General features: G+C 34.3%; 2 protein-coding genes across 2 annotated transcripts; one reads left to right on the top strand and one right to left on the bottom strand.

Annotated features, from left to right (window-relative positions):
- Positions 1-1821: 1821 nt before the first annotated feature.
- Positions 1822-7251, bottom strand: LOC132038650 (floral homeotic protein APETALA 2-like). Its single transcript, XM_059429334.1, has 10 exons — positions 6277-7251; positions 5825-5850; positions 5693-5723; positions 5447-5534; positions 4614-4759; positions 4438-4482; positions 4079-4170; positions 3782-3942; positions 3021-3224; positions 1822-2545 (listed from the first exon to the last, which is right to left on the bottom strand). Exons 1-10 carry the CDS (start codon positions 6813-6815, stop codon positions 2348-2350), a joined length of 1530 nt encoding a protein of 509 aa, XP_059285317.1. The 5' UTR covers positions 6816-7251; the 3' UTR covers positions 1822-2347.
- A 13528-nt stretch (positions 7252-20779) lies between these two features.
- LOC132038106 (uncharacterized) lies at positions 20780-23001 on the top strand. The gene is made up of 3 exons (XM_059428829.1): positions 20780-21030; positions 21711-22513; positions 22631-23001. The coding sequence occupies exons 1-3, from the start codon at positions 20780-20782 to the stop codon at positions 22999-23001; spliced, it is 1425 nt and encodes a 474-aa protein (XP_059284812.1).
- The last annotated feature ends 2662 nt before the right edge of the window (positions 23002-25663 follow it).

The following is a 25663-nucleotide window of genomic DNA, read 5'->3' as shown; positions in this document are numbered from 1 at the left end:
AGAATTAGTGCCTACCTAACAATATTCATTAATCAAGTAATATTTTCAAATATACATTTGTTTTATTTTTCAATATATAAAGGAATAAAGGTATGATTCTTTTTAACTGAATTTAAAATCACAGCGAATAATATCGAAACCTTTTCGTATCTATTTTATAATATATTATATAATCATTAAATGACAACACACTGTTTAACCAATAAATAATCGTAGGACTATAATAACGGAAATAAACAAAAAAGGAGAGGGCTATAATATTTGGCTATATATATTAAAATCGATGATGACGCCCTAGATGATGAAAATGCACCTCAATATTTAAATCATCCATCAACCAGCTAGATTATCAAATTGTTAAGTTAGAAAATCAATGTTCCACATCTGGATCTATTATTTTAATCATAATGCTAATTAGGGCTTAAGCACAAGCATCAAGATATTTTTTTCTCTTACCTAGTACTATATTCCCAGTGGGAAATACTATTAGAGGAAAGATGTAGTACAAGTAATTAAATACTCTATTAGATGGTACACACAGTTTCATTTTAATTATATGTCCTTTAGGGTTTAGGTTAAGTCCCTCTCAACTCTCACGATAATAGCCATGTCTGACTGCTTTTAGTCATGAGAACTAATCAAAGAACACCGACGACTGTGACATTTCATTGTACAGAATTTAATTAAAAAATAAAATTTTATAACATATACCAAATGTAACATTAGATTTATGCTTAAGTATTTCAGGAGCCTAATAGCTGCTCTCTCTGTTCCATTTTACGTGAAAGAGTTATTGTTTGGATAGTCAAACCGTTTTTCTTTGATTATAGTTTTCTCATTTAATATATATATATATATATTAAATCATTAGCTATGTTGACTTTTAGTATTTTTCGTGTAGTTTTCAATATGTAAAAATTTATTTTAAAAATTTTGAATTGAAGAATCTATACCCAAATTTATAGTCAAAATTAAGTACTGTTTCGACCCTCGTGCTCCAAATCCCTTCCCATAAATGGGAACAAAGGTGAGGATAAAAGTATGTTAATAAGGATAAAATGATAAATTAAATTATAAATTTTCAAATAAAAAGTTTTATTACTTTTGAGACAGGCCAGAAAAAAAGATACACAAAATATGTTTGTACAAATTTTTTTTTTTTTCCGGTTACTCAACTAGCTATTTCTCATCAATGTTGTACTTGGTATATTTTAAACGTTTCTCATAAATCACCTGCAAGTCATTACTCATTAGAAAGGCTCTTAGAAGTGTTGGGAATTTAGGAGCGAGTTAACACTTCCACATTTTAAGTGAGGTATCTTCTGGACTTACAAAATAGTAATTCTTTTGTAATGCTACTTGTCGACTTGCAAAACAATTAATTAAGTATTTAAAATGTGCACTTAATAGTTACACAATTCATCATTGTATCAAAGCGGACAAGAAGTCTTGAATTGACCTTACCGCCACCTATTATTAAGAAAACACCATTCACGGGTTTGACATATAAGAAAGAATCGAGCTCACATGTGAAGACGCATGTTGAATATATATCAAATAAAATAAAAAATGTGTTCTATAATAACTTAAATTTTAGATAAGATGGCTGCTCACACATTTAAACACATTGCACTCCTTATTTTGGATTTAAGCTCCTATGTGGAGGACTTCTATTTATGTTTTTTTCCTTCTTTTTCTTCATTGTAGGCTAATTAATATGACAGCTTTTATTTGTTTGTGTTTTTGAAGATTCACTTTCCGCCATTGCTCGATTAGATAACAAGCTTCTAAGAAAATATGGTTTTTTTTTAACAAGTCAAATGAACAAAGACAAATATAAGCAAACAATAAACAAAAGAAACTTCAGGAAAGTTAACAAATTACAAGACAGGGCGACAAAACTAAATTTAGAGGTGCAAGATTGAACCCAAAGGCTCTCAGTTACTTCGTACCAATAATAAGACTTTATACAACAACAACAAAAAAAAAAAAAAAAAAAATACAAAAAATACAAAAAAGGTTAGACTTTACTTTTCCAAAGGGTTGGAATTTCCCAAAACCCTCTTCCACCCCCCTTTTTTTTTTTTTTTTGGCTCCAATCAAACACCCTGGTTAACATATGCTACCAATCTGTTTGTTTATCTTTCTAGAGTATTAAGAATCTCAACATTACTCTTTACAAAGAATAGAAAACAACATGGAGAAAATCACTTCTTAAAAAAAAATTAACGGACAAATTCCGTAGCTAATCTTATTTAGCAACGAATTATCATAAATTTCTGTTGGCTGCGAGCAAGTTTAGCGGGTAGCTAATTCCATTTTTTTTTTTTTTTTGGGTGGTGAATGGTCAAGAAGGTCTATTGAAAGTTTGATGATAGCCAGTATTTTGAGACCAATTTTGAGGTCTTATTATCTGCTGGGGGAATCCTGATGATGCTGCAGCAGTTGCAAATATTTGATGATGACGAGGATAATTGGGGTACCATTCTTGAGAATTACTCGTTGCCCCAATTTGGCCCACATTGCTGCTACTTGGAGTCTGTATCTGCGTTGATACATAATATAATAAAGTAATTAAAAATGTGTTTTCTCTAACAAATTAATTTTTTAGAATAAAGTGGTCACAAAGTTTAACTTGGAGGAGCTAAAGAGGTCCAAATTAAAATATCACCTACTCTCCAGGTGATTTGATTGATCACACGGTACAACAATTTGTATCACTCCCTCCGGTCATTTTTAAATGTTGCTTAAGGTTTTGACATCATAAAGACAATCATTTAATGACATTAATCATAAAGGTTAAATAACCTTTTTATGTCTCCTCAAAATGAGTAGAAACTGTTGAAAGATCTAACAACAATATGGAGTAGATCATTTATTGAAGTAAGCGTAGATTTTGGAAAAAAGAAAACAATTAAGTAAATTTTTAGTTTCCTAAAGCAATGTACTAATTTTTTATTGGTTAAAACAACATTTAAAGATGACCAAAGAGAGTATTGTGCAATAATTTGGGAACTCACTTGATATGAGTTGAACTGCCCCGGATACACTTGAACCATATGATTTTCCCCATGTCTAATAAATTGGCCAAACCTTTGCATTTCATTGATATTTGGATGCAATGTGCTTGGAGAATTTAGGTGCGTTTGGCTCAACAGCTGCAATGTTTCAGTTTCATTATACCCATCTCTTCTTTGGGCATCAAAACCGATTGAGCTTGGTAGCTAAAGGAAAATTAAAACATGTATAACAAAATGTCAGTAAATTAAAGATATTCAAGCACTACTGCAAAAAAAGGTCAGACTATATATACCCGATTTCAATATATACGACAATTTAAAGGAAAACCGTAAAAAAATTATAGAACAGAAACTAACCTTGAAATGTCGAAAATGAAGTGCCTAAAGTATATTTTAGATAATGCAAAGAAATTAAGCTAAATCAGAGTTTTCGAGTTTGAGCCCTGAATATGAAATTTTTTTGTTAGGGAGTGTTTCTCCCTTAAGTGATCTGTATGCGGCGCGAATCCGGATCAGTCGCGCCCCAATGCTGGTACCGAACCAGTTGGGAAACCAAAAAAAATAAAAAAAAATAAAGCTAAACCAGAGGTCTTGTATTCAAGCTAGCCCTGAGTATAAAAAAAAATCTTTTTAGGGAGCGTTTTTTCCATAAATAGTCCTTACGCTGCGTGAATCCGGATTACTCGGACTCCAATTGCGAATAACGAACACCGAATGGGAACGAAAAAAAGATTAAGCTAAACATTATGCTATGTATGTACCTTAGGCCTTGAACCTTGGTGGCCCCAATGGACATCCAATTGCAAAGATGAAGGATTTTGACCCCTATTATTATTGTCCCTCATTTCTCGGCTACCTTCCTTTGAGCTCGAACCTCCTAAGCTTAAGTCAAGATTGTGGTCGGCTGCATTATCACTAGATTCTGGAAAAAGCACATTTATCAATGCCTTGCATCTGCTTTTGTCTTAATTTTGATGTACTGACATTGTAAATACATTGAAGTATCACAACATACTGAGACCAAATGCAAATTAGCAAGCAAAAAAAAGTGTAATTACCAGTTGTGTTAAGTTCATTTTCATAAATGCTACGATCAAAGTTGGTAACTGCTTCCTTCCCATTACACTTGATAGCAGCTTTATCATAAGCCCTATTAAAGAAGAAAAAAAAATTAAGAGTGTAAGCTTTAGCCCCAACAATAAAAATTTTAAAGCCCTCATTAAAAAAGTAGTAGTAGACTACTAGTAGTAGTAGTTTTAGTGCAAAAAATGTAAAACATTTAAAATAGTAGTAGAGAAATAAGAATAACTGAGATGCCAAACTCAAATTGTAACTTTGCATATCAATAATTAATGGAGGCTATTTAATAATAATATTTTAAAAATAAAAAAAATAACTAGGCAGTGCAACCACACACCTGGCAGCTTCAACTTCAGTATCAAAGAGACCCAAATAAACGTACCTGTTCCAAAAAATTATAATTCAATAATGAAATAAAGGTCAATAATTCCACTCCTGGAAAATTTAATTTATTCAATCATCTAGGAGAATATAAAAGGAGGATAAGATTTTTTTTTTTTTTTCTAACTTTACTTTTTGCCTAAGAACTGTCCCATTCTAGCTTCCCATCTACCACATTTGTGCAAAGTAACTCCTCTATACTTGGAGCTTCCTCGAGGAAAACCAGTACTTTGTCTCCTTAGTACATGCACAAATTCTTCCTTGGTTAGATTGCTCATCTGTGACAACATACCCCAAAAAAAGGTAAACAAATTATGCAGAAAAAAAAGAATGTCAAACAGTTATATACTTGCTTCCAATTTCCATCATGTTGTCCACTAAATTTTGACACCAAAAAATGTGAAGCAAAATACTGTTGATGATAAGGCAAGCTCGAAAGTAAAGTACTCCAACCAGACAGACACACAGTAAAAACACATCCGCATGCTTTCTTTTAGGTGCCGTTTGGCCATAAAAATTATTCATTTTTTTTCCGGAATTTTTTTTCACTTTTCACTGTTGGGAGTTTGGCCATAAATATTCTAAATACAACTTGAAGTTGTATTCCGGAATACCAAAAACTCAAAAAACTTATTTTTCAAAAAAAAATCACTTTTTTACAACTATATTTTACCAAAAACTACAATTTCAAAAACTATGGCCAAACACAACTCCAACTCCAACTTCAAAAAATTCAAAATAAAGTAAATTTATTTTTGGTATCTATGGTCAAACGCCTACTTAGTGTCTGTCACTCTAATGCAAATTCATGGGTTCAACTGAATTTAATATTTTTGGCACGAAATATAAATGTGTATATACATGTATCAATTTTCTTATAAATGTTTAAATTCTGAATTCATAATTTAAAACGTACAATAAGTTTAAGTCAAATAAGTTGAACTTATCAAATTTAATTTGCATACCTGTTTTAAGTCTTCCTCATAATCCTCTAAGGTAAAGTTTATGTCTGCCTCAACTCCCCGGAACTTGATTGCTGCCCTATCATATGCACTGTAACACATTCCAAACCTTCAGTCTCCAAAAAAAGTGATTTTTATCTTTTTTGTTTTTGAATATGTTTGGTGTGACGGAAGTCAAAATAATTTTCGCAAGAAAGTCATTTTATTTTGTATTAAATACAAAGAAAAATGCAAGAATTAAGGGCTCACCGAGCTGCTGCATGTGCTGTATCAAATCCACCTACACAGCAATATCAGATTGATCTTCAAGGACATCAGCAACAATAAAGAATCTTCATAAATTTAAAAACTTCAATTCAGATAAAAAAGAATTAAACGTACCTAGATACACTTGTTTCCCACAATCCCTGAACCAAATTAGAACATGAACTATAATAAGTATGGATAAATTTCTGTGGAAGGAATGAACTAACATAAAGAAAAAGAATTTAAGTTATATATGCTAAGAATTTAAGTTATATATGCTAATTAATCAGTCATAGTTGAATTGATTTTTCAGATGCCCACTTAATTAATATTAGTATTATCTCATAAACTCATTTTCTTTATTGAAGGAAATGAAATAAAGAAAAAAAGTGACTTTATGAGATAATATGTGTTCGTTGACTAACGATTTGAGAAATCAACCCTAGTATTTTTTTTTTACTCTATTCTCAAGGTTAACATATCGAACTTGATATGTAGAATTACCTTGTAAATCAACTTAAGTTGATAATATAAAAATTTCATCAGTTCACACAAAATAAACTCTAAAGAAAAAAATTGATACTAACCATATGTGTGACTCCCACCGACCAGTCCTCCGGTAAAAAGTAACACCACGATACTGTGAACTCCTAGACCGTGGTCCACGTCGGCTCTTTTTAACTGGCTGTTGCTGAGACACCACCTCAATTGGGCTACCCACTAGCGCACTGTCAAGTGGCGACTCGGATTCACAAAACTTAATTCCAGCCCATTGAGCCCTTGGAAAATTCGTGGACCCCGCACCCGCACCCGTACCAGTTTCTGACTCATCATCCACCGGAAAAAACTGCCGTGTAACTACCCGCGGTTCGCTCTCCAATGAGAAGTTGTCATCGTTAATTGAAAAACCGAAAATTTTATTACTCCGCTTTTTTTTACCTTTTTCACCGTCTTCTTCCTCGGAATAATTACCATCCTCAACCACCACTGCTGATGAACTTGAATTCGATACCGATCCGATTTGTTTACCTTTCTCATCATCTGGATCAACTTCAATAGGAGAATAACATCCTTCTTCTGATTTATCTTCCATTCTTTGATTCGGAGAATCGTTTAAATTCCACATTTTTTAGTTTCTTCTGTAAGGAAAGGCGATCTGTCGACAGAACCAGAATGAACTGTCTCCGTAATTTTTATACTAGCTAGCTAGCTCTTATTGCTATGCCTAGTTTTTAGTTGCAACCAAACCTATATTTATAATCTCATGTGTTTTGCCCGTTTTGTCTAAAAGAGATGTATGAAATGTTGAAAAAAACGAAACTTTTTGTGCTGGAGTATATTGAAAGAATATGAAACCTACGACTTATAGAGATATTGTCAAGTTGTTGGGGAGGTTTTTTCAGAAGAGAGATGATGGATATGTCTACTCTATTTTATACTCCTCAGTATAGAAGAAGTACTGCTACTTAGTATTTTACTAGATCTTGTTTGTGTTATTTCACCTTTTTAGCTGCCCAATACAGGAAATAGACGAGGCTATTTTGGGAAGAATCACCCGAAAGCAGCCTACACCAACGTTAAATACCCCACCCACCCACGCACCCCGAGTTCTAGATGCCCGGCCATTTCTCCAACCCAACTTTTTTTTTCCCTCTCTCTAGCTACTTGTCTCAAAATAATTTAGTTGGGCTTATTTTGGTTAGTGGGTCAGGTTTTGCTTGGGCTTAAAATGGTGATCCGATTTAATTGTGGACGAGGGAGGGAGAGAGGGAGGGTGTGTGGGGGGGGGGGGGGGTGGGTTGGTAAACCGACGGAGCAAAATTAAGGTGGTGTTATGAGGATTTAACGGATTAGTGGGGAAATATGGCTAAAAGTTGGACGGTAAGGACATGTATGTTGAAAAGTATAACGATGAGCAAATGTAACTCTTTTTGTTTTTAGAATACCGTTGCAAATCTAACCCTTTTCCGTTCATTTTATGACGGTATTTGATACCATACAGATATTAAAAAGAGAAAAAATACTTTTGTAACGTATCAAAAGTAGTTGTTGATGTACTACGTGATTATCTCATCTTAAAACTTGAACTATTAAATAAAAACATTTTTATTTACGTAATGACTCTCAACAGTAATCACTTCGTTTCATTTTATGTATCTTAGTTTAGCTGGAAAAAAAAATTCAGGAAATAAAAATACTTTTTAATCTTAAGATCTTAAATTTAACATATCAAAATATGTTTTGAATTTGTGGTTTTTATAAACATGTCTTGTGACATTGAAACTAAAAATTTACTAAATATAGAAAGTGATATTCTTTTAAAATAAACTAAAAATGAACGTAAGACACGCAAATTAAAATAGAAAAGTTATCATTAAGGGTAAGATAAAAATTAAAGTTACATATAACAAAATATCATTCTCTTTTAAGTAAGTCAAACATGATACACCAAGTTGCATTCTATCTTAAATGAATTAAAAGAAAGAATATCATTCCTGCATACTTTTGCTCTTGGTTTTAGATCCAATTTATAATATACTACTTAGTGTTGTCTGTTTATGTATTAACCTTTGATGAAGGAAGATAGTTAACCTTTCTGATTATACTCTTTGATGAAAGGAAGACTCTGTACCAGCAACTTTTCTGGTATCAAAATCTATCTGATATTTTCTTATAGGCCAAAGAATCTAAAGGTTAAAAAACAAAAAAGAAAAGAATAGAAAAGAAAAAATTGGAAAATGTAGAACAAAAGAAGAAAGAAAGAAACACCTCTTTCTTACGCAACTTTCCGACGTTAACCGAATCGAAAAGCATTCCCTCCATACATGATATCACCTACCTCTTTTTTTTTCCTTTTTGTTTTTTTTTTTGTACTTGCCACTTATGGAAATTGAAAGCACCAAGACTTGATGGATGACTTACTACTCAATTACATTTTTTTTTAGCTAATTGTAATGGGCAAAGGGTCAAAAATAGCACTCTACTTTGCTAAAAGGGCTAAAAATATCCTCCGAATTTATTTTGGGTTAAAAATACCCATTTTATCCTTAAAGTTTTCAAATATACCCCTGTCTTGACGGAAATTATCCCTCAAAATAACCCGAAACCATTTTTTAAACTCGTTCCATCATTTAAACCCGACCCAATTAAATAATAACTCATAAGATCCTCTTATTCTCCCAATTCCCTCAAACTTTAAACCTACGTATTGGGGGACTAAGGGGATCTTATGGGTTATTAGTTGGGTCGGGTTTAAATGATAGAGCGGGTTTAAAAAATAATTTCGGCTTATTTTGAGGGATAATTTCCGTCAAGACAGAGATATATTTGAAAACTTTAAGGATAGAAGGGGTATTTTTGACCCAAAATAAATTCGGAGGATATTTTTAATCCTTTTTTCAAAGTAGAGGGGTATTTTTGACCCTTTTCCCAATTGTAATTAACATTTCGTGTTTAGGGGAAAATGTTAAGTTTAGGGGAAAATGTTAAGTTTGTCTCTATATTATTCGTGTTTAATTAAGTTTTCTCCAAGCTACGTATTTCGTTCATTTATTCTTTAGCCGTCTCTTATTTGCTTTTATCATTAACGGAGCCCTACTATGGAATGAGTAAATTTCATGTGTTCAAATTTTTCATTTTTTTTTTTTTGAATTTATCGATTAATTTTATATCATGGTTTAAAATTATTTTCAAGTCGAAGTTCTATTAGGATTCAAACGCAAAAATAGGTATAACAATAGGTTAATAATCCCTCCGCTCCAAAATAAGTGTCACTTTAGCTCATTTTATCTTTTTATTGAGAAAAACAATAAATAAGGTATAGTTTACTAATAGCCTGCTCGGCCAAGATTCTAAAATCAGCTTATTTTAAAAAGTGTTTTTTAAAAAAGTACTTTTGACTAAAATCAGTTTGTATTTGACTAATTGATTTAAAAAAAGCTTTTGAGCAGCAATTAATATTTGGCAAAGCTCTTAAAAAGTATTTCTAAATTTATTTTTCTCAAAAATACTTTTTAAAAAAATGCTTTTAGTCAAAGGCTATTTTTTTAGCTTCTAAAAAATAGCTGCTACTCCCCAAAAGCTATTCGAACATGTTTGGATTGGCTTATTTTATGTGTTTTTAAGCCAATAACTTTTAAGAACTTTTTATAATATTTGAGTAAAATAAAAAAGTGCTTTTAAACACTTATTTTTAAGCCAAAATAGTAAGAATAAGCCAAAAGCCATAAGTTAAAATTTCTAACTTATGCTTTTAGCTTATAAGTTAAAAGCTATAAGCCCATTCAAACGGGCTCTTCTTTCCTCACAGAAAAAGCTTGATCAAACACCTTATTTTTTTAAAATAAATACTTATTAAAAAAATAAACAATTTAAAAAGCACTTATTAGATTTTCTTTCTGACTGCTAGATTCGTTTTAATTACCAGGTTGCAGACTTGCAGTCAGTGCACTTGTTTTTATCTTGCTTTTACCATTTGGTAAATAAGAAAGGTAAATTAGGAGTGGACAGGGGGTAATTTAGAAAATAATTGCAGAGTCAGGCCCACAGGAGCAAGGGTAGTAGAGTTTGATTTCAGAAAAAGGAAATTGGAATAATTGCAATAAAAGGAAATACTTTCCAGAATAGTCCAATCCAAGAGTACGGGAGTAGGGCCCATCCTTTGTCTCATCGACCAATGCTTTCTCACCATGTAGTACCTCGTATTATTAACCCCAAAACAAAACGTTCTCCACTCTCGTCTTTTTAGCGCGTGCTCTCTCCTTTAGAATCTGTTTAAACATGATTTCGATCTAAAATCAGGTCGACTTGAAATTGAAAATTTTATTTGAATATGTAATTTAAATTTTTCAAGTTATATTTTTCTCATAAATATGAAATTTTCATAATTTGTAGGGATAAGGTCTACGTACACTCTATTCTCAAGACTCCACTTGTGGAATTACATTGGGTATGTTGTTGTTGTTATTAAAACTTCTCTCAACTCTTATATCATTTACTAAATGAGCAAATCATAGTTCATAGTATTAGAATATCCTAAGGTGCTATATTCATAAATTACATATCTCCATATTCTTTTTATGAATAAATGCTCACGATTACATGTTATAACAAATTAAATTTTTAAATACACATAATTTTACAAAGATCTAGTGATTCATAAAATTTAAAATAGTACTAACTAGCTATTCTTTAATATCATTCTTTTATATAATACGGACAATCTCTTCACGTCAAGCATGAATTTTTTTACAAAATATAAAATTATGAGTCTTTTTTTACAAAATATAAATTTATAATTAAGTTTTACATTTAAAAAATTGAAAATTCACAATTTGGAATTCGAATCCTACTTTTTAGATAATTCGAGATATGATTTGAAGTTGAATTTGAAATTTTGTGGAGATTTCATAAACAAGCGCTAATTTGAAATTAAAATATGAAGTCAGACTCTCAAGTAGTTTTAATTGTACAAGACTCTATTCCTACCTTTGTGGTGTAAAGAGGCGGTTTCCTATAGAATATTTTACTTAATTAATACAACAACAACATCATACCCAGTTGAATCCCACAATGTGGGGTGTGGGGTGTGGGGAGGGTAAAGTGTACGCAGACCTTACTCCCACCTTGGAAGGTAGGGAGACTGTTTCCGAAAGACCCTCGGCTCAAAAGACAACCAGGAAAATAAGGAAAATTTTATGTAATTAATATTTAGTATATTAGTTTGCGATTGTTATTATATTTGGCCGAGCGGTTCAAATGTGTAAAAAACCCAAAAATAATAAAAGAATGAAAAAACGTAAGGAGAGAAAAGAATGTGGATAGTACCGGAAGAATAAGAGCGTGGAGCTGGACGAAGTAAGTGGTGAAATGATAAAAGGTGACATAGGCATTAAACACATGATAAAGGCAACGTAGGCATATGATAGCTAGCTAGATTTGTAGATAATTAAACACATCATCCAAAAATGTCAGAATTTAAACGGGTGTTGGATGGAGTTTATAAGAAGAAATTTAATGTCCTTTTAATTCTTAAAATTTAAATTATAATAATTATTCATTCAGAAAATTAAGAAGGTATTGATTATTTTTAAAAAGTTATTACTACTTCAATAAATGATCTAAAAAGTTTGAGAAGAGATGAAAATTAATTTAAAGATGTATAGTGGGTAACTTAATTATAAGACTCTTATATATAATTAATGTTACTATTAAATATTTTTAATAGGTGCGTCTAGATATTAAAGTACATTAAAAATGGGTTAGAGTTAGCATGTATTAGTGCTGTAAAAAGATATTTGCACCATAAAATCACTTATATAGTAATTATAAAATTTCTATAATAAATATTACGTGATAATTTGATGAAAATAATAATCAATCTGCTATGTCGTACATCCCAAGTTAAAATTAATAATAAGAAGATCTTTACACTATCAATATATAACTTAAATAATAATAAATATTACTTGATAAAAAACAATAATCAATCTGCTATGTACATTCCAAGTTAAAATTAATAAGAAGAAGATCTTTATACTATCAATATATAACTTAAATAAATAAATAAAAAAGGATAATGTTATTTGAAAGGGAAAAGGGTCAAATTTACCCTCCAAGTATGGTTTATAGTTTAAATTTGCCCTCCGTCAAAGTTTGGGATCAAATTTGCCCTCTCCGTCAAAATTTGAGATCAAATTTGCCCTCCGCGTTTGGATGGTGATAAATTTGCCCTTATATGGATGGAAGTCTGACTTGGACTCCACAACACAAAAAAATTAGCCACGTCGGATCCACATAGGCTCCACATAGACTCTCAATCCTAATTCTCTTTTGAAAATGCCCTTGCAGCATTTGTTTTGTCATAATGAAGGTTTTTTCATGAACTCTTCAGAGCATTTCTGAACAGAGGAAAACATTTTACATTCCTAAATGTATACCGAAAGTAAGATCAGAAAATCCTGCAAAAGTGATAACAAGACAACAAAATAAATTTGCGCAGTTCAGTTTTGAAAATCCATTTTCAGTTCTCATCAATGAAAATCCATTTTCAATTCTCTTGAATAGTTTTTGAGAGGTTCTAACAAGGAGGCGACAACAATGAGTTAAGTTAGCTCTATCGAAGTTCACCTAAGATAGATGTCATGCTCAAGAAAGCTTTGCTGGTCAGATAAATTCTATGTTTCTGGAGAGAACAACGAATCCTTGCTCGTATTAAACATTTGTTGTTCTTCTTTGCGTAAATTTTTCTTACATGCCTCCTATTTTATCACATGCATTACGTGTGTACCTCGATGCGATTAAAACTCCAGCTTTTCACATTACTACATGATGCCTTAGTGTCAGTAATAGTCTGGACGGATTAAGAGAATTGAGATTGAGAAACGGGCTAAAAAGAGAATTGGGTTTGGGAGTCTACATGGAGCCTATGTGAATTCGACGTGGCTAATTTTTTTGTGTTGTGGAGTCCAAGTCAGACTTACATCCATAGAAGGGCAAATTTTATCAAGTATCTTAACAGGGAGGGCAAATTTGATCCTAAACTTTGACGGAGAGGGCAAATTTGATCCCAAACTTTGATGGAGGGCAAATTTAAACTATAATCCATACTTGGAGGGTAAATTTGACCCTTTCCCTATTTGAAAACAAGAAGAACAATAGGCGGAGAAAGATAGTACTCCTTCCATCCCAAAATGATTGTCTTAGTTTGACTTGGCACAGAGTTTAAGAAATAAAGAAAGACTTTTGAAATGTGTGGTTCAAAACAAGCCTTAGATATTTGTGTAGCTGTAAATCATCTCATAAAGTTAAATTGTTTTTAAATATAGAAAGGTGTCAATCTTTTTGGGACGGAGAGAGTAATAGTTAAGGGACAACTAAATTTCAATAACAATATGAAAAATAGTTTATATTATCATACGTTTTAATCGTTTATTATCAAGTAATTCAGTTGATTTACTATCTTACTTCATTAGGAGTACGATATAGATAATTAATTGTTGTTATTATGCTTGTTACTATGTTATTTCACTAGGAGTAAGATATAGATAATTAATTGTTGTTACTAGGCTTGTTACTATGTTACTTCACTAGGAGTAAGATATAGATAATTAATTGTTGTTACTAGGCATTTTAATATGTTACTTCATTAGGAATACGATATAGATAATTAATTGTTGTTACTAGGCTTGTTACTATGTTACTTCATTAGGAGTACGATATAGATAATTAATTGTTGTTACTATGCTTGTTCAACGAGTCGGCATGAGCCTCGACTCGACTCATTTGTATTTTAGCTCGATTGATCAATTCGACTCGATTCAATTATAAACTTTGCTCGACTTGATTTGATTTCAGTCAAAATTAACTTGGCTTTGCTCAACTAAGTTAAAAGCTCAATCAAAGCTCAACTCGATCAAGTTTGGACTCAGTTCCTTTTTGTCTAATAATTACTTTTATGCTCGAATTTATCCATTTAGCTTAATTATATGTATTCAGTAGTGTGCCAATTTAATATTTAGTAATACTTATAATATATTTATTTTTGTTTACACGGAAAATTGGTGGAGTTGAATTTATATATATGGTCAAGGACATGTGGATCAATATGATCGAAATAATGAGAAAAATAATGATAGAACGCAAATATGAACGAAATTTAATTGAAAATAAGGAGTTAGAATAGCCTGAGCCTTGGAGAAGCCTTTAAACTAGAGTCTTCGGGCAAGCGAGCAATCAGAACTTTGCTTAATTGAACAAGAGCAATTAGGAACTGAGACCAAAATAAGAGCAAGGTATTTGTTGTATATATTTTCAGATGCCCCTTATAATGAAATGAGAAGCTCTATTTATACTTGAGCTGGGGGTACAAGTTTCATGAATCGTGCCCCATTAATATTATTAATTAATGTCATATAATGATGGACAATAAAGATGACAATAATGCATATTAAAATCCCATGGAAGGTGCAAAGTCTTCTTGTAACGGCTGCATTGAATGATGTTTGATCGGTGAGTTGGCATGCTTGTCCAGGCCCTTTATAGTTTTTGTCTCCGGTAGCGGTTACCCACTTCTCCAGAACGTCGCATGCTTTCCCGAAGCCCCTCGCTTGCTGAATCGAATCTATCATGTTACTATCTCCACATGTCACCTTTTGATACGTCCATTTGGTGTCTACGAATTTTGCCCTATACAATCATTTTGTAAATCTTTAATTTATTCAAATATAATTAAACTATCAGAGACATCGTTCCTTAAGATTACTTTATGAGTGGTCAAAGAAATTTAATATGGTACAATTTTTTGAATTTTATTGTTACTTTTTTTCTTACTTGAAAGTTTCCTACTATGTTAATACTAAGTTAATTTAAATTTGAATTCTAATTTAAAACTAATAATATAAATAACTCAATCATACTTAAATGCAAATACCAACTCAGATTAGTAATGATTATATTCTTTAATCCATCTATTTATTATAAAATATTTTTTTAATGACCTAACACAACATGAAATTATCACGATTCGGGCGTAGCTCAGCTTGATCGTGCTTGGTTATACTTTAATAAAGTTTGATTGGGCTCGGCTCGATACTGTTGCATACTCAATTGAGCTTTTTTTGATGTTATAATAAAGATAAACTCGCTTTGATTAGGCTTGTGCAGCTCGACACCCAAATTTAATTGTATTTTTTTTTTTTTCATCCGGTGTCAGGTATTCGCATTGGAGCCCGACTAAATCAGAATTCGTGTTGGGTAGTCCCACATTGGAGGGAAAGCACTCCCTAACAATGGTGACTTCGTACCCAAAGGGGCTCGAACTCGAGACCTCTTGGTTAAGAATGGAGTAGTACCAACCATTATACCAGGACCCTTGTTGGTATATTTAATTGCATATCAATTTGATGGGGTAACAATTATATACCGTCAAACGTTAATGCTGAAGATTAAACTCGTATTTAAAAGAGATGTCTTCTTTTGGGAATCCTAATCACAAAGTACTGGTATTGCTTCCTATTGGATGTTTCATTTCCAAATCTTTCCAAGTTGGGAAAGATTAAAGACACACATATGTTATATTAAATTATTAATGGTAAGGTTTGAAGGGGGCCACGGCAGCCACAATTAACTAGGACCATTCGTTTCCTTCTGGGTGGTATTAATTAATTTACTATTATAATTAAGGTCAGACATTATTATGAATTTATAATGTTAGCACTAACACTTTCTCGTTACTTTATAATGATGTCCACCATGCCTGTCTCTTTTCCCCTCTCCTACCTCTTCTTGGGACCCAAAATGATGAAAGAATAATTAAGGAAAAAATGATATAAAAACTTCACTACTTAGGCCCCTCTTTGATCTATAATTGTCTGTTCTACTGTAACTATTCTACTCTCAAAGCGACAGGTTACTAGGTTAGTGACTTAGAGCCCGTTTGGATTGGCTTATAAGTTGCTTTATGTTCGTTTTACCGTTTTGAGTGTTTGGTATGCATTTTAAAGTCATTTTGTGCTTAAAATAAGCTCAAAAAAATAATTGGACCAATTTGACTTAGTTTATCTAAAGTAGCTTATAAGCTGAAAACAGCTTATAAGCAACAAAAAATAAGTTAGGTTACCCCAACTTATTTTTTTTTTAGCTTATAAGCTGTTTGCAGCTTATAAGCTGCTTAAAATAAGCCCATCCAAACAAGCTCTTAGTACGACATAATTGCATTTCAATAGAAAAATAATCCAATTTTGTGATTTCGAAAAACATGTTGTAAAAATACAAATTCTTGTTTCATGCGTTAAGGGGTCGTTTGGTTGCTGGTTAGAGCTATGCAGGTATTAATAATGCATAAATTACTTAATTATGCAGGGCTTGGACTTTGGTTAAGTGTCTATTCTTAAAAGATGTGTCTGGTACGAAAAATCTCTTTGAACAGATATGTCTGCTGCGAACAGACTCCTAGGGTATTATAAATACCTGTTACTGTTTCAAAACTATAGACACAATACACAAACACTGATTTCTTCAATTCTTCTTCTCTAAATACTCATTACAAAACACAATTATGTTCTCATGGGAAATTCAAGTTAATTGCTGAAACTTGAATTTCATTGGCTTTGTAAATCCTGGAGGAATTTTGACACTATCCCTGCAGCAACGAAGTGGTGCTTAAATTTCTTAATGACAGAGATTAATCTATATATCAAAGTCGGATTATTTGTTACCCACTTCTGAAACCTATTTTCTAACAGGAATATTGTATACATGGGGAAGCACAGCTTGACACGTGGTGTATCAATAGCTAAACATGTGGCGGCAAAGATGGAGACATTACGAGAAGTCTTTACGAAGACATCGATTTCAACCGAAGTAATCAGTTGAAACGGAATCACTACGGGTTATCATTGGGTCGGTCATTGAATGAGAATAATACGTTTGAGAGTTGTTACATAATTGGATTAGATCCGAGATAAGCATTACGGTTAGCATTAAGTGGACATTTATGGCTATTATTAGTCATAATTATTAGATAATCAAAGCCAAAGGGCTGATTATTGTACTATAAATAAGAGCCCAACATTCATATTAAGGGCATCTAATTTTGAGAATACAATAATCACTACATTTTATGCTTAAACAATACAACATATTTATCTTGTTCTCTATACTCTTTTGTTTCGAATTTATAGTGTTCCTCGAGGCTAAGTGATCATCCATAGTTATCTTCATTGAAGGATTCCTTCCGAGCTCATATGGCCCTGACTTATTTCTTGTCTTATATTTACTTGATTTCATTATCTATTGTTCTTTACTTTTACTTATATCACAAATCAATCCACATATCCTTTAAACCACTAACAAATTCAGTTGTATCCTTTTTAGGGGTAAATAGTTTGGCGCCCACCGTGGGGCTAAGGATAATAGTGGTAGTTTGTTTAAATTTCACTTGTTTTTTTTAAAGTTTTCTTGTATCCGGATTTTTATCAAAAATGTCTGGGAGCTAGGGACATAACGATGCTAAAACAACAACCACATTATCAACAATAACAAAGCTCCGGTCTTTGATCCAGTGACCGGTGAAGTCAGAAATGGAAAATTGCTTCGCGTCAAGGGTCCAGAAGGAATAACAACGAAGATGAAGCATAGAACGGGGTAGGGGTCGCTAAGTCAGATTTGGACAGGATATTTGATATGCTAGAGAAGCAATAACAAGCGATTACGCAGTTGCAAGAAAAGGATAGCGGAACGAATGGGTCAAATAAAGATGACGAGACATGCACCGAAGGTCGAGGTGATGGGAATGGCAGAGGTTCGGATACAAACGAGTCCTCAAAGGTTCTAAAGTTACTCCAGGATCTCATCTCAGTAGCCGCATAGAAAAGAATGAAAAGAAGGTTGATATTTTCAATTCACAGGTAGATCAGATTCTTGGAGCGCCTCCGATCTTAAAGGGACCCAATTTAATTGTCATTTCCACCTAGTGCCGCACCAAAGTTCATCCTAAAAGATTCAAAATGCCGGATATTCCAAAATATGACCGAATCACGAATCCACAGGAACATGTGACGGCATATATGTGCGCAATCAAAGGCAATGATATGCAACTGGATAAAATTGAGTCAGTTATGCTCAAAAAGTTTGGTGAAACGTTGGCTAAAGGAGAAATGACTCGGTATCATCATTTACCTGAGCTTTCTATTACGTCTTTTGAAATACTTACAGATGCGTTCATCAAGGCTCATGTCGGAGCGAAAAAAGTGCAAGCTAGGAAGGCCTATATATTCAGAATAGCCTAGAAAGATAACGAGCTGTTGCGGGGAGTTCGTGATAAGATTTCAAAAGGAACGAATGCTCCTTCCCAAAGTACCAGACGAATGGGCATCGGAAGCTTTTACTAAGGGTTTAAATCCAAGATGTTCTAGTGCATCACTGAAAATGAAAGAAAACTTGTTAGAGTATCCAGTAGTAACATGGTCGGATGTGCACAACCAATATGAGTCAAAGATACAGCTAGAAAATGATCAGTTCGAGCTTCCGGCTGGGACTGTACGAAAAGTCAAAGGAAGTGAAAAGACGAAAAGAGTAGTAGATTCAAAGAAGGCATTAAAAGATAGATATCAACCTTATGGCGCCCCGGAGCTGTCAAACTTCCAATCGGAGCGAAGGCAGAATAATCGATCTTTCTTATCCGAGAGAGGTGGTGGTGACAGGCGTTACGATCGCAGACCTTCAAGTAGAGGTTTACAAGATAAGAATGCCCCTGGGACTTTCTTTGCTAGTAATGTGGAAAGTCCCAGGTTGTTTGAATATAACTTCAACATAGATGCAGTTGAGTTGGTGTTAGCAATTAGGAGTATTTAAGGTGCCAAATTCCCGAAAAATATCCGAACAGATCCTAACCTAAGGGATCGGAGGTTGATATGTGCATATCGCCAAACGTACGGCAATCGGACTGAAGATTATCGTCATTTGAGAGATGAAGTAGCACGACTATTAAAGGAAGGACACTTGAGAGAATTCTTAAGTGATAGGTCTAAGGCGAATTACGGAAAAAATAAAGATGCAAATAAGCCTGCGAAACCAGTTAATCCACAACATGTTATTAACATGATTATCGGAGGAGCAAACGTTGCAGAAACTACCATCGTGGCTTCAAAAAAAAACAAAGGTGTCGGTGACTCGAGAGAAGAGATCTAGGGATTACTTGCGGAATGAGGTGGTCACCTTCAATCATGAAGATGTAGAGAATATTGCCCATCCGCACAATTTCGCGTTGGTAATTTCTGTTAAAATTAATAAGTTTCTTGTTAAATGTATTTTGATTGATCCAGGTAGCTCAGCCAATATAATCCAATGGAGGGTGTTATAGCAAATGACTTTACTCGATCAAATTGTTCCAGCAGTTCAAGTTTTGAGGGGTTTAAATATGGAGAGTGAAACGATAAAAGGGCAAATCATCCTACTAGTTGATGCGGCCGTAACGGTATGGCTAACGAATTCCATGTCATACACGGTGTAATGAGGTACAATGCATTTTCTGGTAGACCATGGATACATGATATAGAGGCTGTGCCATTAACTTTGCATATGACACTGAAGTTTCCTACTCCGGAGGGGATTAAGGAAATTCGGGGGGATCAACCTGCGACTGAGGAAATGTTTGCAATTGAGGGAACGTTGGAAAAAGATAAAGACTCTAAGAATAAAGATATATTGGATAAATAGGAATTACAAAAACTAGAGGGTATAATTCCAGAAAAACCGGAAGAAGCAGAAATTACAAACCCGGAGAAGTTAGAAGAAGAAACTGAAGATATTAGTGAGGAAGAAGATCTATATCGAGTTCCCATTTCGACATGAAAGGCATAGCATCAGAGATCACAACTCATAAGTTAAGCCTGGATCCCAGTTATCCGCCGGTAAAGCAGAAGAGGAGGCCCATTGCAGAGGTCAAAAGTAGGTTTGTTAAGGAAGAGGTAACCAAGTTATTAAACATTTGTTCTATTCGAGAAGTTGAATATCATGATTGGTTAGCGAATGTAGTTGTAATGCTTGAAAAAGGTAAAAAAATTAGGATGTGTATAGACTTCAAGGATTTAAATAAGGCTTACCCGAAGGATTCTTTTCCTTTGCCACACATTGATCGTATGATTGATACAACGACCGGGCATGAGATGTTTTCTTGATGCTTACTCCGGGTACAACCAAATAAGGATTAATACGGAGGATCAAGAGAAAACTTCTTTTATTACTAAGTATGGAACATATTGTTATAATGTAATGTCGTTTGGTTTAAAAAATGCTGGAGCAACATATTAACGCTTAGTTAATCGCATGTTTGAAAAACAAATAGGTAATACAATGGAGGTTTATATAGACGATATGTTGGTTAAGTCCTCGGAGACAGGAGACCATCTGAAGCATTTGCAGGAAACGTTTGGTGTGCTTCAGAAGTACAACATGAAGTTAAATTCAGAGAAATGTGCTTTTGGAGTAGGCTCGGGCAAGTTCCTGGGTTTTGTAGTATCAAACAGAGGAATTGAAATAAATTCGGATAAAATCAAAGCTATTTAAGAGATTCCAGAAGTCATTGAGGATATGAAGACGGTGCAGAGCCTAACTGGAAGCATAGCTGCCTTAAGTCGATTCATTTCCAGGTCTTCGGAGAAGTGTCATAAGTTCTTCCCATTGTTGAAAAAGAAGAAGGACTTTGATTGGACTCTGGATTGTCAACATGCATTGAGGGATTTGAAGAAGTATCTTTCTAGTCCATTGTTACTGCACAAGCTGAAAGCGGACGGAAAATTATTTTTATACTTGGCAATATCGGATGTAGTGGTTAGTGTTGTGTTAGTCCGAGAGGACTAAGGTACGCAATTTTCAATTTATTACGTAAGTATAACTCTAGCTAGTACATAAACTAGGTATCCACATTTAGAAAAACTAGAATTGACCTTAATAACTTCGGTTAGAAAGTTGAGACTGTATTTTCAATGTCATCCTTTTTGTGTTGTAACAAGTTGACCATTAAGGAATATAATGCATAAGCCTAAATTATCGGGTAGATTAGCTAAATGGGTAGTAGAAATTAGTGGGTATGATATAGAATATAATCACGGACGACAATAAAATCCCAAGTATTGGCTGATCTCATAGCTGATTTCACTCCGAGAATTATTTTGGAAGTGGAAAAGGAGCTTGTAGTAGCTTCTGGTGCTACGTCTAGAGTTTAGACCTTATTTACGGATAGTGCATCCAACGTAAAGGGATCCGGACTGGGAATCATACTTAGAACACCTGCGGAAGAAGTCATTACGCAGGCAATAAGAATTGTGAATTGACTAACAATGAAGTAGAGTATGGGGCTATAATTGTAGGTTTGGAATTAGCAAAAAGCTTGGGAGTTGAATCAATCGAAGGTTGGTGTGATTCGCTCTTGGTGGTGAATCAAATGAATTGGGTCTTGGATAAAAGAAGAAAAGATGCAAAAATACTTGGATAAATTTCAAATATTAGTGAGTTGGTTTAGAGAATGCGAAGTGAGGCAAGTGACCGAGGAGCAAAATAGTGAGGCAGATGCCTTGGCAAATTTGGGATCATCCGTGGATATTGAAGGAATTAGTTCTGGAAAAGTGGTACAACCCCTAAATTCGTCTATAGATAATAGTCACGGAGAAGTAAATTCCACAAGTTTTACTTGGGACTGGCGAAACAAGTATATCAATTACCTGAAGGATGGAAAGCTTCCAACTGACCCAAAAGAGTCAAGAGCACTTCGTACGAAGGTGGCCAAATATTGCATAGCTGATGGTCAACTATACTGGAGATCGTTTTATGGTCCGTTGCCAAGATGTTTGGGTCCTGGAGAAACGGATGATGTGATGTGCGAAGTACATGAAGGGCATTGTGGAAATCACTCCGGAGCAGAGTTATTGGTTCGAAAAATAATTAGAGCCGGATATTTCTGGTCGACCATGGAGAAAGATGCAAAAAGTTTAGTACAAAAATGTGATGAATGTCAAAGGCATGCTCACATGATTCATCAGCTGGCAGAATTATTGCATCCGATTGTTTCACCTTGGCCTTTCATGAAATGGGGGATGGACATTGTGGGGCCATTACCAGTAGTGCCCAGACAAGTAAAGTTCATTTTAATTATGACTGACTGTTTCTCTAAGTGGATTGAAGCAGGGACTTTAAAGAAAATTAGAGAGAGAGAAGTCATTGATTTCATTTGGGATCATATCATTTGTCGATTTGTAATACCAAAGGAGATCACTTGCGATAATGGGCCACAGTTCGCTAGTAGAAAAATCACGGAGTTCTTTGATGGTCTCAAAATCAAAAGAATTGTTTCTACCCGGTATCACCGAAGCGCAAATGGTCAAGCCGAGTTAACAAATAAGACGATCATTTAGAATTTGAATAAGAGGTTAACTTCTGCAAAAGGCAAGCGGAGAGAGAGCTTACCGGAGGTATTATGCGCATACAAGACCACGACAAAGATCAACACTGGAGAAACTTCGTTTTCTCTGGTTTATGGCACGGAAGCGTTAAGTCTGGTTGAAGTGGGAGAACCAAGTTTGAGGTTCAGTCATGCCAATGATGAATCAAATAATGAAGCTATGGCAGTAAAATTGGATTTAATGGAGGAACATCATGAGATGGCATTCTTACAAGTGGTGGCTCAAAAACAAAGAATGGAAAAATGTTACAATCGAAGGACAAATCTCAGGCATTTTCAAGTGGGGAATTTGGTCCTCCGAAAAGTGACTTGTAATATCAAAAATCCTAATGAAGGGAAATTGGGTCCAAATTAGGAAGGACCTTATAAAATATCAGGAATCGCGGGGAAGGGGTCGTACCAATTGGAAGCTGAAGATGGACGAAAACTGTCAAATAATTGGAATATAAGTCATCTGAAACGATACTATTGCTGAAGGAAAGGTATGTGTTGTTTTACTTTAAATTAGGATACATTAAGGTTTTTAAGTTTTTGCAGGGAAACGACCGAAGGTTCGAAGTAAAGCCCGCAAAGTGAAGGGAAATCAAGGCTGAAAACACATGTTGCGCTCTTTTTTCCTTAGACCGATTTCTGTCCCAAAAAGGGTTTTTCAGGCGAGGTTTTTAATGAGGCAACAATGTAAAGCGTATTACCATAAAGGAATACTGGAGACTGCATGGGGTTCGATAGTCTGTTATAGTATTCGAATTTTCATACTTCAAACACGAATACAAGGAGGAATACCCTCGGTCCGGAGTGGTTTCTCAATTCAGAGTTATTTTTAAATTGTGTCATTAGAAGTTAGAAGTTTAGTTTTTTTTTTTTTTTACAAATGTAAGGGGAAAAAAAGATCGAATGAATCTAGCCCCGATGTTAACTTTTGTTGTAAAGATATAAAGGTCGAATGAACCATGTCTGAAAACTCATGAAGTGTGAATGAATGATGATCCGAGTTGTTTCCTCCGAATGACTATGTTAATTTTTATCAAATTCGTCCAATCTCCGACTAGGGACTATCGGCATAAAAAGAGGTCAGAATAAAGTCTGAATATTTCTTTTAAAAAGGCGTTATACCGTGTAAATAAAATCAGGCTCAAAGTGAACAAGAGACGTCTTGTTCATAAACACAAATAAAGGACCAATACATTTGTTAAATTGAAAAATAAAAACACTTACAGGAACTATTTTTGGATTAAGTTAAAACGAGAAAATTGCCTTGTACATATATCTGAGTAAGATAGCTAAAACAGTAAGTATCAAATGATCATAATTGAAAATTTGGATCAATTCATTTAAAAAAAAAAAAAAAAAAAAAAAGGTCTCGAAAAAGTACAAAAAGAAAAAAAGAAAAAAAAAAGAAACAAACATATGAATCACTCAGATACATCATCTAAGTCTTCGGGGCCAGAGTCTTCTGGGTCATCTTTAGAGCTTTCAGCAGCGAACATCTGTTGATAGGGTTGAACCTCGAGCTTTTTGGCTTCAGCAATCTTTGCATCCCAATCCTGAAGGCTACTTCGAGATTATTCCAGGGTAAACCTGCGAACATTCCACTTAGTGTATTCGGCCCTTAAAATAGATAAAGCCTTCTCAGCCTTCAAGTCAGCACTAGCCTAATCTAGGTGAGTTGAAACCTCTTCGTTCTTCCGAATTGAGGCATCGAGATAAAATTTCAACTTATCAATAATGCTGGTTTGTTGACAATTCTCGGGTTAAGACTACTGCAAATTTTACTCGAAATGCTGAGTAGCAGCAGTTAGCTCGGACGACCATTCCTCCTCAATTACAGAAACTCATAGTTGAGTTGATCAACTTTAGCAGAGAGAAGGGATTCATTTTTTTCCTTGTAAGTCAGAACTTCTTCTTTGAAATCAAATTCATGTCGGAGGCCCTCGAGGTCATTAAAAAATCGATCAGCCTCTCTCTCCAAGGAGTTCTTCTCATTCTGAACTCGTTCAAGATCTTCCATAGCTCGGGAGCAATCATTCTTGAACTTAATCAATTCAGGTTTTACTGAGGGAAGCTCCTCTGTAGATTGATTATTTCTCCACTCAAGTTCTTGCCTCAGGTGAAGAATTTCCTTCTCTTGGGCATCCAGCTGAGCCTTTAAATCATCATTCTCTTTAAGGCAAAGGCAAAGGCCTTCCCCGGTCAAAATAGTTGACTGTGCAAAAAAAGATTAAACTAATTAGAGGAGATAATTGAAGAAATATGCAGGAATAACCTGAGGAAATTTAAAAACTTACCTTGTTTGACGCATGCATTCCTTCGTTGATTAAGCACTTTCAAGTGACTCCACTCATCTTCACTTTGTTAGATTCTGATATTAAAGGTTTCAAATAACTGGCGACTCTAACCGGATGACCCAAAAAATTAATGTCTTCAGGAATAGAAATAATTATTGTTCTATGCCAGGTCGGGTCCGCACTTGGAGCCGGAAAGATATTCACCAGATTGACATGAGAAGAAGAGTGACTTCTTGTCCATCTTGAAGATGAAGAAAGTCCTTGAGGAATCAAAAGAAGTTCGAAACCCGAGGCACTCACGAAAGACTCTAGGTTCCCTGCAGCTCTTGTTTCCTCAAAAATTAGTCAAAGTCGTCAAGACCAATTGATGGGGGTGGAGTAGTTGCCGAAACGGTAGCCGAAACAGTTGCTGGAGTAGGAATTGGAGAAGTAGAGGCCCTTACCCTCTTGAGTGAGATGTCGTCATCGGTCTCCTCCTCATCGATTTCCATGATAGGAGGAGCCTCAACTGCTTCGGCAGATTTATTTGCTACTGAGGCAGTATCGGGGAGAGCAGTTATTCTCAGCTTTCTTTTCCTCTGCGGAGCCAAAGGAGAGGATGGTGCAACAGGTGGCTTAGCAGTCCTTTTCTTTGGAACTGCAGCTTGGAAAATTAAAAGAGAAGAAGATTCCGGATCTAATTCAGGGTCATTCATGACCCTTGGAATAGAAGATACCTTTGAAAGACCTGAT

The sequence above is a fragment of the Lycium ferocissimum genome, chromosome 11, assembly GCF_029784015.1.
Source record: "Lycium ferocissimum isolate CSIRO_LF1 chromosome 11, AGI_CSIRO_Lferr_CH_V1, whole genome shotgun sequence".
NCBI lineage: Eukaryota > Viridiplantae > Streptophyta > Magnoliopsida > Solanales > Solanaceae > Lycium > Lycium ferocissimum.
This window is presented reverse-complemented; position numbering and strand designations above follow the sequence as displayed.